At 37.3% G+C, this 14,734-nt stretch overlaps 1 protein-coding gene across 1 annotated transcript in view; it reads left to right on the top strand.

Moving 5' to 3' along the window:
- Positions 1–1,362: 1,362 nt before the first annotated feature.
- The window catches only part of spryd3 (SPRY domain containing 3), a 47,218-nt gene continuing 33,846 nt past the window's right edge, over positions 1,363–14,734 (top strand). The window contains exons 1-5 of the mRNA XM_081387186.1: positions 1,363–1,494; positions 2,732–2,868; positions 9,413–9,488; positions 13,932–14,056; positions 14,340–14,475. Coding sequence (XP_081243312.1) covers positions 2,741–2,868; positions 9,413–9,488; positions 13,932–14,056; positions 14,340–14,475 — 465 coding nt within the window. The 5' untranslated portion in view covers positions 1,363–1,494; positions 2,732–2,740. The remainder of the gene's footprint in view (positions 1,495–2,731; positions 2,869–9,412; positions 9,489–13,931; positions 14,057–14,339; positions 14,476–14,734) is intronic.

Here is a 14,734-nt window from a genome sequence, read left to right as displayed (position 1 = left end):
TGTTGTCATGAAGCATGATGGAAGTTAAGATGTCAAAGATGGGCTGGTATGAGTGCAGAAGGCAAACAGGATTTAGATGATTATCTTATGGTATTGACATGTGTGGTCATAGTTCTTTTTAAAACAAACATGTTTGCCTTCAGAGTGTCTGTTTGTGCTGTGGAATAGTTCTCTTTATCGGTTACGAATAGCATTGAACGGTCCCGATATGATAGGCCTACTAGTTATTCAACTTCTGCAAATCACAAAAGCTTGGAGCATTCCTTGTTTGGATTGATGTCGACTGGCTGATGTTCTCTTATTAGAGTTGACTACTCTTGGCAAAGAATGCAAAAATCACCTGCCGTCTGACATTCCCATCCGCACCACAGCACGGCCCGTTCTTTGTTTCCACATGTTCTGGCCGGAGAATGTTCCAAGATGTGTGCCAAACCGATGGGGTCTCTCCATTTCCAAATTCACCAGATTACACGGTTTTCCTCCTCATCTCTGTCTACAAGTCAGACTTAGCTACAGTAGATGCTTCCAATGCAGTGTTTCTTTTTCAACCTTGCTGCATCCGTTTGTCAGCATTTTCTCAATGTAACTTATACCAAAAATAAGATGCATGCATCATCCTGTCTTGCTGGTGTTATGCTCCATACGCTTACAGTATTCTACTGCAGTCATTATGAGTCATGATTATAAGGTGCCCTTAGATTGTGCCAAATGTTCTGTAACCCACTTTTCAACTATTTGAGGTGATGAAATTCCAGACCGTTATAGTGGACTGGAAACAGGTATTTATAGTGAATAGAAAATGGAAATAGTTGTGTCAACACTTCATAATGCTACCTCATTACGCTGCCCTCTGGAATACTTGATTCTCATTGGTCAATCACTGTATTCAATAGTCAAATATCTAAGAATAATGACACTACTCCAGGATGGATGTCTCTCTTGTGTCTCTATAAGTAAAATAATCAAATAAATTTAACTCAAATCAGTGTTTTCTGTATATTTATTTTGTTAATTAGCAGTGAAATTATGTACAGTCTGGTTTTAATTTAACAAATGTGATTGTGGCAGTGTTTAAGGGATGATGTATTTTAAACGCTGATTATTTGCGATAATGAACATCTGACTGTATATTTTCCCTTACATATTGCCACAATCACAGTCTTTTAAATAAAAAATAGCATGATTCTGTGATGATACCGTACTGTGTATGTGAGTGAGTTGTGCTGTGCTCATTCCTCGGCATTTCTTGAAGCCCAGCTTAAAAAAAACAGTCCGACACGCTGCGAAGTTTCTCATTGGCTAAGCGCCTGTCAATCAACTCTGTGACGCATTTCATTGGTGCGCTGCGTTCATTCCTCCACTGACGCCATCCAGGAAGAATCGCTCTCACTTCTGCGAAGTTTGTCAGGTAGCTTAGCTAATGGAGTCGATAGCTAAAAGTAAACACAAGTGGCCTTAGAATGTTATAACGTTTTACCTACTGATGTACATAAGGTACGTATGTGACGTCATCATATTTAGATACATTACTCTTTATAGACTGTGGGCATGTAGCGGTTATTGTATTTTATTTCGAGAAGGCCTCAAAGTAGCTAATAATTTGTTAGCTATGCAAGGTGATTAGCAGTGATTGAAACTATCCTGCTACAGCCAGTGTGAGCGATTGCATCACTCGTTTAGTAATTATTTCGTTTCTAAATTTTCTTTAAACATACAAATATAATTTTAATAGTATGCGGTTATAATAGAAGTTATATAATACTTAATAATAATTTCATCATTTATGTAGTCAGTCTTTACATGTTTAAATACTTTGTATTTGGTATTTTCCCTGTAGTTTTCTGTCTAACTTGACTGTAAACTGATTATGAAAAACTAATAATATCTGTGATCTGTTGTTAAATGACAAGACAATTAACGACAGTCTAGAATTTTCCTCTGTCATGTCCTGGATGCATGAATGACAGCTGACACGTTAAATTATCTATTGAGGCCTTTGAGACTCTTAGATAACTTCTCATAGAAGGAATTTATTGCATGCTCATAAAGCTCAAATATGAAAATGAGGCCCTACAATAAAAAATGTTTGTGTGTGACTGATGTAACAGTTGACTCGTTAGATGATAAAGTATTTTGTGCTTAGTGATGTGGCCATTTTTTAAACCATACCATTGCATTCCCCAGAGTAGGCGTTCCCAATTTTTATTTATTTTTTTGTCATTTCATGGGTGCAAAAGTTCCTGCAGGGCCACTGTACTGTAGAGTTAAGCGATGTTGGAAATTATGTGACTGTAAATAAAGTGAACCTAATGTACATTGTGTTCCTAAATGCACGTTTAACTCGCAACACATACAGGGAACAACACAAACAACCCATTTGATGATAGCGATTTCACTTTTTTTTCCGATTAACTGTGCAACCCTATTTGTTCACTTTAATTTTATATTCGACTGAATTAGTTTAATATTTTTATATTTAATAACCTCCTATGGTTTCCTCACAAACCCAAGAACCTTGCTCTAAAGGTTAAAAAACTAAAACTAAAAACATAACCATGTGGAGGGGTTGAAAAAGGAGTACAAGTCTTATCAAATGTGCACAGGCATTAACGCAGTTTGTGAACAGCAAGTCCATTATTACTTATTCTTCTCATGTCTTGAATGAATTGCATATCTCAGATCCTCAATCTAAAACCTTTAAACCTTACGCCATCTGTTCTCTGCTCCATAGCCCTCTGAGATGGATGACATCAATTTACACTACAGATTTCTGAACTGGCGCCGCAGGATCAGAGAAATCAGGGAAGTCCGCGCTGTTCGTTATCAAGAGCGATCCAAACGAATGTTGAAGAATGGAGACACGCTAAGGTAGGTTTGCCCAGCACTTGACCCCTTCCCTGTTCTTTTTTCCACTTTGTTTTTTAAATCAGCTCCCGGCCTGGACTTCATGTGTTGACCCCCCTAGTTTGTATGGAAAAATTCTGCACTGCTTTTCATTTATCCTTATTTATTTGTTTATTTTGAATTGCACAACCATCCACCCACATCGATATCAGTGAGCTGGGCTTGCGAGCGCAAAGCACTGGAAGTGCGTGTATTTGAGCCATAAGTCTGTACTAAAGACGTAATCAGCCTTGACCTCACTTATTGAAACAATTATAATTTCTGAGAAAGTCAGTGGCTACTTGTTTTTATTTGATCAGAAAAAAGATGAAAAGCAAACTCGATCCATCGGAAAAATAAATAGTTCTCCCACATGTGATGTTGTAATTCCTTTTTTTTATATTGGAAGTCTCCAGCTTCTTCAGAATTAATTCGTATCACTATGTTTGTCCAGTTTGAGGAATCAAACAGTGCAAAACATGTGTTCAGTGACTTTAAACGAACAGTTCACCCAAAAATATTAAGGGGTTTGTTAGCCTAGATTTTTAAAACATTTTTTTAAAGAATTCCCTTGAGCTCAACAAGGCTGCATTTCTTTGATCAGAAATACAGTAAAAGAAGCAATATTGTGAAATATTATTACAATTTAAAATAACTGTTTTATATTAAAATGAAAAATGTAATTTACTCCAGACTCACATGATCCTTCAGAAATCATTCTAATATGATGATTTGCTGCTCAAGAAACATTCTTTATTATTATCAATGTTCAGTGTTCAGTGATCAATTATGCTGCATAATGTTTGTTTTTTTAAAACCATGATAGACTTTTTTTTTTAGGATTTCTTGATCAATAAAAAATTCAAAAGAACAGCATGTAATTGAAATATAATGATATTTTGTGTGACCACCTGGTTATTGCTCTATTGCAGGACGTATATGTGATTTTGCGAGATAAAATCTGGGACACGCATGAGAGAGATACATTTGCTAATATTATACTATGTAAATATTTATTTACATTCTTTGGAAAGCCTATTTGTTATTACATTGGATGATAACGTGTTTGCGAGATGATCAGATTCTTATTTCACAATACAAGTCATTTTAAATATCTGTGAAATTTCACAATAATCGACACTTCAGCAAAAGGTCCTCAAAAATCATTACAAACTACAAACTAATTACAAACAAAACAGACAAATAAATACAACAGAATGAAAATACAAATTAAATGAAGTGTTTTAAGTTTAACAGGAAGATACTAACAGTGCTATTCAAATAAGTAATAGCCTACAACAAAAATGTAATAATCATATGTAAAATAACACTGCATAGTCTCACTGTACAAATATACTGTAGATTAATTCTTATTAAAGCTACTTAAAGGGCACCTATTATGCCCCTTTTCACAAGATGTAAAATAAGTCTCTGATATCCCCAGAGTGTGTATGTGAAGTTTTAGCTCAAAATACCCAACAGATCATTTTTTACAGCATGTTTAAATTGTCACTTCGGCTCAGAAAAACACGCCGTTTTAGTGTATATCCCTTTAAATGCAAATGAGCTGTTGCTGCCGGCCCAGAGGGCGGTGCCGTCAGGACAATCTCATCTCACAGAATAATAATATCAAAACAGAAACTCAGTAGCAGTTAGGGACGCTCCGATCCGATATTTGTATCGGGTATCGGCTCCGATATGGAATAAAATTGTAGATGGGCTATACATATCCATACAGACATATCGGGTGACAATGCGCCAGATCCATAGGGGCATCAAATTACCGTAAGAGCGATTCGAAAGCTTACAAAGCAGTCGGCTCTCTAAACGCTCTCGCGGTAATTCTATTCAGTTTGCAAGTGTGTGACATCACGTGCTAGCAAAATGCGCAGCAAGCCGGCAGCAGGTAAACAGTTTCCACTTCAAACAAGCTAACGTGCTTGGAGCATACCTGTCAACACTCCCGTTTTCCCCGGGAGCCAAAATGTCCGTTTTGTCGAGTATCCTCATAAGAGCAGACTGAGCACTCTTAAATAAGTTAAATAAAGTCTTAAAGGGATAGTTCACTTTGAAATTCATTTTTGATATGTTTTAGCTTACCTCAAGGGCATCCAAGATGTAGGTGTCTTTGTTTCCGCAGTAGTTTCAATTTTGATATTTTTTAGGTCAAACCGTTCTTGTCTGTCAGTCATATAATGCAGGTCTGTGGTCACTGTCTCAAAACACAAGCACAGAGTCCAAATTAAAACAATTCCCCATCGTCCAAATGAAACAATTCCCCATCATAAGTACACATTGATGGCCTAAGACACGAAACGAGCGGTTTGTGTGAGAAAACGAACAGTATTTATATAGTTTTTAGCTCTTGAAAACAGCACACGTCCAAATGGTCTGACGGCGCGGGCGAGTATAGATGTATACATAGATGTCGCCTTGGCTACTGCAGTTCATTGGAACGAAACCGTAGCAAAGCGACATCTAGTGTATATATCTATGCGGGTATAGATGTATACACTAGATGTCGCCTTCGCTACTGCAGTTCATTGGAACGAAACCGTAGCCAAGGCGACATCTATGTATACATCTATACTCGCCCGCGCCGTCAGACCATTTGGACGTGTGCTGTTTTCAAGAGCTAAAAACTATATAAATACTGTTCGTTTTCTCACACAAACCGCTCGTTTCGTGTCTTAGGCCATCAATGTGTACTTATGATGGGGAATTGTTTCATTTGGACGATGGGGAATTGTTTTAATTTGGACTCTGTGCTTGTGTTTTGAGACAGTGACCATAGACCTGCATTATATGACTGACAGACAAGAACGGTTTGACCTAAAAATATCAAAATTGAAACTACTGCGGAAACAAAGACACCTACATCTTGGATGCCCTTGAGGTAAGCTAAAACATATCAAAAATTAATTTCAAAGTGAACTATCCCTTTAAATGAACGTAAAGAGTTGTGAGAGAATTAGGCGCGTGTGAGATCCGTGTTTCTGTCAGCAGCGGCTGCTCTTAAAGGGACAGCAGCCAATAATGCTGTCTGTCAGTAAAGTTAATCAAAGACCAAAGGGAACAGAGAAAATTACTCACTCACTGCTCTTGACTAAAGAACTTTTGTAACATTAATAAGGAATAATCTATATATAATTTAAAATGTATGCAGTGCAAACTGTTTGATAATTTTATTCAATTTCTGTATATTTCCTACCTGTTAGACAAATATTTAAAATATACTGTCTTTGTTTCTACATTCATTTGGAGATTAACTGTGAAATTATTAATATATTATTATAAAATATATTAAAAACATATATTTTTTTAATCGTGATTAATCACAGAAAAAAAAGTGATTAATCTAGTTAATTTTTGCAATCGATAAAAATAAATAAAAAAGAAACATGAACAAGTCTTATCCATGTTTCTTTTTCTTTTTATTGAATATCTTGTATTTATTTATGTTAATATCTGCACAATTAATGTGTATTTAGCCTGCCTCTGCCATCCAGCACACCCCATAAAGTTAAGAAAGTAATGTTTAAGTCAAGACAGGTTTATAGTTTAGTCTAATTACGGTTATAATGTATTTGTCATCTGCTTTTATCCACTATTAATACACGCCTGGTGTAGTGGACCCCGTCCGAATGAGGGCCAAAAATATACTGATGAGTTTAATGAAGTTTATTGTACATCACACAAGATGAAGCATTAGTTTTACTCCAGAAAATCACTATAAGAGCTGAATAAACACAGTATAAGAAGTGTGCATTAAAGTCTAATCCATAAACTTTAAAATTAGCCTGCTTATTAGGCTTCTTACTCAACTGTGTGATTTTAGGCGCGTACCCGAAGCCCGTTTGATGATCCGGGTTCGACTCCGACTGGGAGCACGCACACAGAAAGCCGCCTGGGGAACAGTGTCTCTTTTGCGGCTTAGTGCGCTTTTAATAACACTGTTTAATATTAAACGTCCGGCAGTTTAGCAACAGTAGACTGAATTTTACAACACTCACTTATTTGGCTGATTTGAATGTTAAGTTTGGCCTTTAAGGGAGAAAATGTGGAATGCGGCAGTGGAACAGTAATTGTTTTACCTTGATTATCTTGTTTTCATAATCGTTGTAAGCCAAAATCAAAAATCAGCTACGATTAATCACACAGCCCTACAATGTAATTTACTCTCCAGGACCTATTCAGTCTGCTAAATATAATAAACTGAGTAACAGGCTAGTTGCTAAAAATCACATTTTATTCTGAAATAAATATCTACAAGTAGCGCTTTATTATCCTTTATCATTAAATGCATTTTACTGGATTCATTGCATCCTGAGCTTGTATTCTTTGTTGAATCTGGCAGGTTTGATCAGGATGTTCTTATCTAGTATGTGTCTAGATGAAGTCGTGGCTGGTGTAGCTGTATTTAACATCTTTTGATGAGGTCCAAAATGATTTATTTGCTCCGTCCACGCAGTCGTCATCAGTGGAAAAAATCCCTTTCTATGATTGCGTTGGTTGGTTATTTTAAACAGCAGTCTAATTTTTTTATTATTACATTTCTTATTGTGGTATTGTAACAATACAGACATAATTGAAATGCTTACATTATCCCACTGTTTACGTCTTGCTAAGCTCCCAAGAGGTCAGGTGACAGGGACAGGTGGTCACCTTAATATTATTTAGATTTAAATTAAAGGGTAACTCTTGCCAAAATGCAACCTAGGGCAAACTTTCATTAAAAAGCCTAATTAGAATGGAAACGGCACTTTTAAGATTGACCGTATTTTCGTTTTCGGTCAAATTGCCTTTTGAATGGGAGTGCTAGGGGCACTTCTATGATAGCTATATTTAAAACACTAAGAAGGCTCGACACAACATGAAACTGCGCTCGAAGTATCACCAGGGGCTCTACACATGAACTCGAGCATTGAGAACATTGTTTGTGTACACAGAGTTTACTAAAAAGAAAGATTTTGAACAACTCACTATAGCTGTGTCTGCCGGCATTTTGTCAGTCAAAAATAGTCGATCTCCGAATGCGAATGAACTGACTTTGAATTTTAGTATTGTTTCTTATATGAGGATCCTTTTTCAAATACAAGGTCAATATTGATTTTCACTAATGACAAAACAACAAATTATCCGTGAATTTATATGGAACTAAGCTTTAGGAGCTTTCCATCTTTACTCTCCTCCCTGTACGTTGCATTTAGAAATCGACTATTTTTGACTGACAAAATGCCGGCGGACGGAAACAACAACAGCTACAGTGAGTTGTTCAAAATCTTTCTTTTTAGTAAACTCTGTGTACACAAAAAATGTTCTCAATGCTCGAGTTCATGTGTAGAGCCCCTGGTGATACTTCGAGCGCAGTTTCATGCTGTGTCGAGCCTTCTTAGTGTTTTAAAAATAGTGATTTTTGATGCTATCATAGAAGTGCCCCTAGCACTCCCATTCAAAAGGCAATTTGACCGAAAACAAAAATAGATAGACCCGCCCTCGTGAGCAAGCTGTCAATCATAGCACGCGCCGACGCGCGTTCATTGTTGATAGCTGGAGCACTGAGTAGAATGGCGTCTGAGAGATTGTGGTGTTCTGTTCTTGGGTGTAATAAGGAACACAGCATCATATTGATGTTCCTAAATCCGAACCGCTGAAGACGCAGTGGCTGAGTTTTGTTTTCGGAGGGAATATTACCCACGATCGACGTCAATGCTTTCATGTTTGCGCGAATCATTTCATCAGACTGCTTTACAAACGAGGATCAGTAAGAAGCTGGTTATTTGCTAAGAAGCTGCTCCTGAAAAAAGGATCGGTACCAACTATTTGTGTTCCTGCTGCACCTCCAGAAGAACTGAAGTGAGTGTAACGTTTTATTGACCTTTATGTTAATCTTTATATTAATCTTTGCAAATCGCTAGCACGCTGCACGATGAATGTGGCTATTTTTACACTCATTACGGCATGTTTTCTATGTACGACGTTATCAATATAATTCATAATCCCACGTTTATAATGAACGACGCGTTATGGTTATTGTGTTACAAACGGTGTACGCACAGAACAGAGAGGCGGGGTGAGCAAAGCTCATTATCATTTAAAGACACATGCACTTAAACGGCGTGCTGAAAACAGAGCTGTTTTTGACCAGGTAAAATTAGTGTTTTCTTACAATACTAATGAGAATTTTTAATTAAAGTATATTACAAACTTTTAATTTAGACCCTAAAGAATCATATTAGCTTGTACAAAAATGACATTATATGACCCCTTTAAACGAAAGTTTGCCTCGGGTAGATTAACAAAAAGACCCTAGGTCACATTTTGGTGAGAGTTACCCTTTAAGATGTGGAAGAGGTTATAACAGTCTCCAAAAGAAGCTCTCAGCCATATCAGTGTGAAACATGTAGAAACACAACTGAACCTGATTTCAGCAGCTAGTCCACTAATCACTGGCCATTTTAATAACGTACCTATAGCAACAGTGCTCTGGTTATTAAAGATTAAGCTTTTTATTACTTCCCTGCTGTAGTTACCAAGGGAACTCTGATGAAGTTGGCTGCTACGTGGCTCCACGCCCCTTATCAAAAGGAAACTGTTACTTCGAGGTAAGAAGCACACCTATGTTGTCGGGTTGCTAAAAACATTAGAATCATTTCAACATCCTTTCTGTTGCCTTTGTTAAGAAAAACAGTAACCTACGTACTAATAACTTTTTTTGTAACTATGCTCGGAGATGTCGAGTTATTTCAACTTTGTTAAACCAGTGTTTTCAATTTCATTATGATTTTGTAGATGTCTTATATGCTGTAGTCAGTTCTATAATTTTTTATGTTTATGTTTTTAATTTTCCAAATGTTTGTCTTGCATCTGGTCTTTGATTAGCTGCCTTTTTCCACATGCCATTTGTCATAAAATTTCTGCAAAGAAAATAAGCTTTCTAAAGTGAATGCTGTTTGGAAATCTTAAAAATGAAGATCTAATATGACACATTGACACTTTTATGTCTTTTTGCCTCTGAATTTTTGTTACTGTCTATTGTAAATGACTTTTAGACAGGATTAGTTTTCTAAATGACATTTGAGTTTTTACATTGGATGATTTCATTATCTGACTTGGACAGGATTTATAAGGTGGGAGTGAAGCAAGGTTGTGTGTGCTTGAATGAGTTAAAAATCACTTACAAATTCATAGTTGTCAACAACAAATTTCAAGAGCTCCTAGTCGTTTAGACAGCTCACAGACTAGTCTGTTTTTAAAATGTTTAATGTTTCCTGTGTCCCTCCACGTCAAAATAGACACTGCCCTTTGAGTTGATGTACTCCGATATTAGAGCTGCCTCTCTAGCAACTTTGCTATAAAATACAGTTTGAAAAAGAAGCTCCCAGGTGATTTAGTACCGGAAAACTTGCAGGGATTGGGCTATAAATTAGTCTTTGGGAGAGGGCAAGCGTGATTTAATTTATGGAGCTCAGTAGAAGCCGTCTGGTTGTGTATCTGAGGAGGGAGACAGCTCTGATGAGTTTTCTGCTGCTGGCAGATTGAGCTGGTGTGATGAACTTCCTCTCTGGGGGATTGGAGCGGGAAAGTAACACCCTGTACGTTACCCTGATGAGCCCTTCGTACAGCCAGTGTTTTTTGTGTCATAGTTTGAATTTTGTAAATATTTTGTCATGTCATATTGATTCATTTTTGTCCTTTTTAGGCCATTTAAAATGCATATAATTCTAATTGCTGAAAATAATAAATTACTATGTATTAATTTAAACTTGTACTAAACATACTTTTATCAACATAAACGCTTGTAGTATTAGCTACTTTTTAATTTTCTGTGTTTTAGAGACCTATCATTTAGGATATCGTATTATATTTATCTTGCAATGTTGTGGGAGTGACTCCACAACGAGAGGAGTGCATTTAGACTCATTCTCTGTAAGTTGTAATATTTAAATTGTTAGTTCACCCAAAAATGAAAATTCTGTCATCATTTTATTCACGCCCTTGTCGTTCCATCCAAACCTTTAAGACTTTCGTTCATCTTCGGAACACAAATGAAGATAATTTTAATGAAATTGAGAGATTTCTGTCCATCCGTCGTCAGCTACGCAACTACCACTTTGATACTTCAAAAAGTTCATAAAGTGATCCATATGAATTGAGCGGTTTAGTCAAAATTTTAGGAAGAGACTCGATCACTTTATACACTGAACAGATTGAATTTAGACTTTTATTTCCATTTTAACAGTGAACATAAACAGAAGCCCAACTGAACCTGCTTGACACGCAAGAACAAACCTCATTGGTTCTTAAGGAAGCTCAAATATGATGCGTAACACGAGAACAAACTTCATTGGTTCTTAAGGAAGCTCAAATATGATGCGTAACACGAGAACAAACCTCACTGGTTCTTGCACGTCAAGCGAACATGCTTGAGCATCTGTTTACCACAACTGATGTGTGTTGATGAATGTTTATATGTGAATAAAAGCCCTAAATTCAGTTCATCATATAAAGCGATCGAGTCTCTTCAGAAAATTTGGACTAAATCGTGCAATTCATATGGATTAGTTTTACGATCTCTTTATGAACTTTCTGAAGCGTCTAAGTGGTAGTTGCGCAGCTGTCAATGGAAAGACAGAAATCTCTCAGATTTCTTCAAAAAGTTCTTCACTTGTGTTCTGAAGATGAGAGAGTCTTGGGGGTTTGGAACGACACAAGGGTGAGTAATTAATGACAGAATTTTCATTTTTGCGTGAACTAACCCATTTAGTCGAATTAATTTCGTTTCACTTTAAAGTAAAATTAATTTTGTCGCAACTCGCAATGCTTTTTTTGCCTTTTCTTCATTATCAAAGATAGTCATAGAGCTTGTTTTCATTAGTTAAAGTAGAACTCGGCAACTCTAGCCAACTCTAGTCACTTCTTCGCTGATTTTCCCTTTTGTTGTCGCATGTTTTCCCCACGAGCTCCCCCTACAGCTGTAGGGGGGCGTATATTTCACAATACGGTCGTAAAAAACTCACTTGCGGCGGCCTCCTCCCCCTCTCTACCGCTGCTCATGTGCGTTTGTTTTGATCGGAGCAAGCCAACTGTATCGTGTGGAGCTATGTCTACCGAGGTGGGTAATCTGGTAATACATCATACATGCGTGTGTTTATGTCGAATTGCCGTAAAGCAATTCGTGTTTCGCGCTTGTTCTCGTTCTCATTCTCGCTTCTCACGAGACTTCCAATTTCTATCTTGCCGGGACGGTAGTCCCCAAGTTGCAAGGTTGGTTTTCCGCCTGGGAACGCTGGGGGGAGCGGGGAAAGTCACCAATATCACCAGAACAGGTTGTTTAACCATCCAAATGATTTCTAAACAGTTTTATTAAGTTAAAAAAGTTACCAAGTTCTCCTTTAAATACAGTCCATCCATGACTGGTTGGTTTTAAAATTTTTGCATAAAGTATTTTTGCACATCCTCCTTGTTGTCTCCTAAATCTAGTAGTGTTTAGTTTGGTTCTGCCCAGCTTTGAAGGAATTATTGAGACTGTAACATTTATTCTAATTTAATAATCAACTTTGGCTTGTAAAAAGGGTATTTCTTAAAGCAGATGTCTCAAACTAAACTGTATTGCAATCTTATTGACCAAAAGCGTCACTCCATGCGTGAGTGTGCACCCTGGGAATATCTGCAGCCAGTGGAAATGAATGTGACATCTGCAGCAGTGAGCTATGAGTAATCAATAAAGAACTCGCTCTTGCTTTATACGCTCTACATCACCTGATTGTGACGCAGAATCATTCAGATTTGCAAAGTCTGGGAACTTTTTTCTTCTTCTTTTCCGTAAAGGTCATCTGCCAGTCGGGATATGCGTCAGCGTCGTCCTCATGTTTCCTTATTACTCTTTCACAGGGGTTTCATTTTAGCCCCTGTGGGCAGGGAAGCCAACGCTCCATCACAATTGGACTGTGTTGCTGCACCTTCACCGCCTATTTCAACATTGAAGTGCCATACAGTGATTAACCCCTGCTCTGTTTTCTCAGTGTGCTCACATGTGCATGTGCAAATCAATTTTGTCCTTAGTCAAGTGGAAATATCTCTATTAGTGCAATTGATTATTTTGCCTGGAGCTTCGACGTGGAATTTTGTAGCCACAAGGTTCATGGCACGGTTCTTTGTTGAAGTTGCGGTAATATAATTGAGTGCCCTTAAATTAATCATTGTGCAGCATTGAATTTACAGCAGAAAAGGCTTGGAACCAGCAGCAAGCATTCGTATATAGGCTTATCAGGATTTACGGTAGCATCATAAAGCTTGGAAAGCAAATCCTCGAAAGAAACGACAAGAAGATGAGGAAACTTGGACTTAAACCTCTTGGAAGTGGTGGGGTTGCTTTCGAAGTCCGTTTGTGGTTTTGGATGAGTGTGCAGAGTTAAGTTTAGTTTGTGGTGCAATAACTGGATTAATTTGTCTCTGCTTGCCCCTTCCAAGGGTACGGCTACAACAGTTGAGTCATGTGTGGCAGGAGTAATCCGTCTTTTTTACATGATAGTCCCTCAAAATCAACAAATCCAATTCCATGTTGAATTTTCAATAAAACTAATCGCTTGGTCTGTCTGAAAACTTGATTAATGAGCATAAGAAAATTAACAAATGGGCTCTGGCAGTTATTACTACATTTCATTGCTGTATGTTGGAAATTTACTAGCGTTGAGGAGGTTGCAGAGGAGAGGGTGTGGAAGTTGTTCGGAGATGCTTTGCATACAAGGGAGAGATAAGTAGTAGCCGAGACGTTAAAATTCTTAATAACAGGTTACCTGACATTTCCATCCTGTGACTCAGCCGTACGCTCCTTGTTAACTCTTGATTCCTACAGCGTCTGTTATTTTGTAATCAGTGCTGCTCATGACGCACATAACCGTTGGCATTTGCTTAGAAGTCCCTGAAAGACATCTTTTGCCCTTTAGTCATTTAAAAATAAACTGTCATAAAAAACTGAATTGCTCAGCTATACTGCACATATACTGAAGCTCATGTGTTTTTAATGGTTTTTATGATATTTCAAGGTGACCATTATGGATACTGGAGTGAGAGGGACAATTGCTGTCGGGCTGGTTCCTCAATATTACAAACTTGACCATCAGCCCGGCTGGCTTCCCCACTCAATTGCTTACCATGCTGATGATGGGAAGTAAGTTCACATTAAGAGTTGGTACTTATTTTTTATTTATTTATAAAATGCCTACTTTTGCTGTTGTGTTTTTTAAATATATATTCAATATATATATTAAAATATATTTTAATATATTTCAATATTTATAATTTAATACATTTGTCTTTAACCAAAATGCGTTAGTTTGTAAACTTTGTTTTGTTGGTTACCATGTGGGATTTTTTTTATTAAAGATCACTTCCTCTTTCCATGAACCTTTCCAGTTATAAGTCATCAATGACTGTATCTCTCCTTTTCACAGGCTGTACAACGGCAACCCTGTCGGTCAGCAATTCGGTCCTAAATGTAACCGGGGGGACCGCATCGGTTGCGGAATCTATGCAGACACTTTTGATGCCGGACTCATCACTGTGTTCTTCACAAAGAATGGCAAGGAGGTGAGTCTCCATGCCTTGGTACTGAAGTCACAGAACAGTAATGTTGTCAAAAATATAAATTTTTCAATACATATCGATCCTTAAATATCTGGTTCCAATACTCATTTCCAACAGTATTGATACACCGATACCAGTTGTGCATTCTCACTTTCTCTTTTCTTAAGTTAAGCTAGTTAACTCTCTATTGCACATAATTTTACTAAATCCCGCAGGTATCCCGAATACACATAATTTTCTCGGCTTATTGCTCTTAAACGGC

This window comes from Scardinius erythrophthalmus (genome assembly GCF_964197995.2).
Source record: "Scardinius erythrophthalmus genome assembly, chromosome: 15".
In the NCBI taxonomy this organism is placed as follows: Eukaryota; Metazoa; Chordata; class Actinopteri; order Cypriniformes; family Leuciscidae; genus Scardinius; species Scardinius erythrophthalmus.
This window is presented reverse-complemented; position numbering and strand designations above follow the sequence as displayed.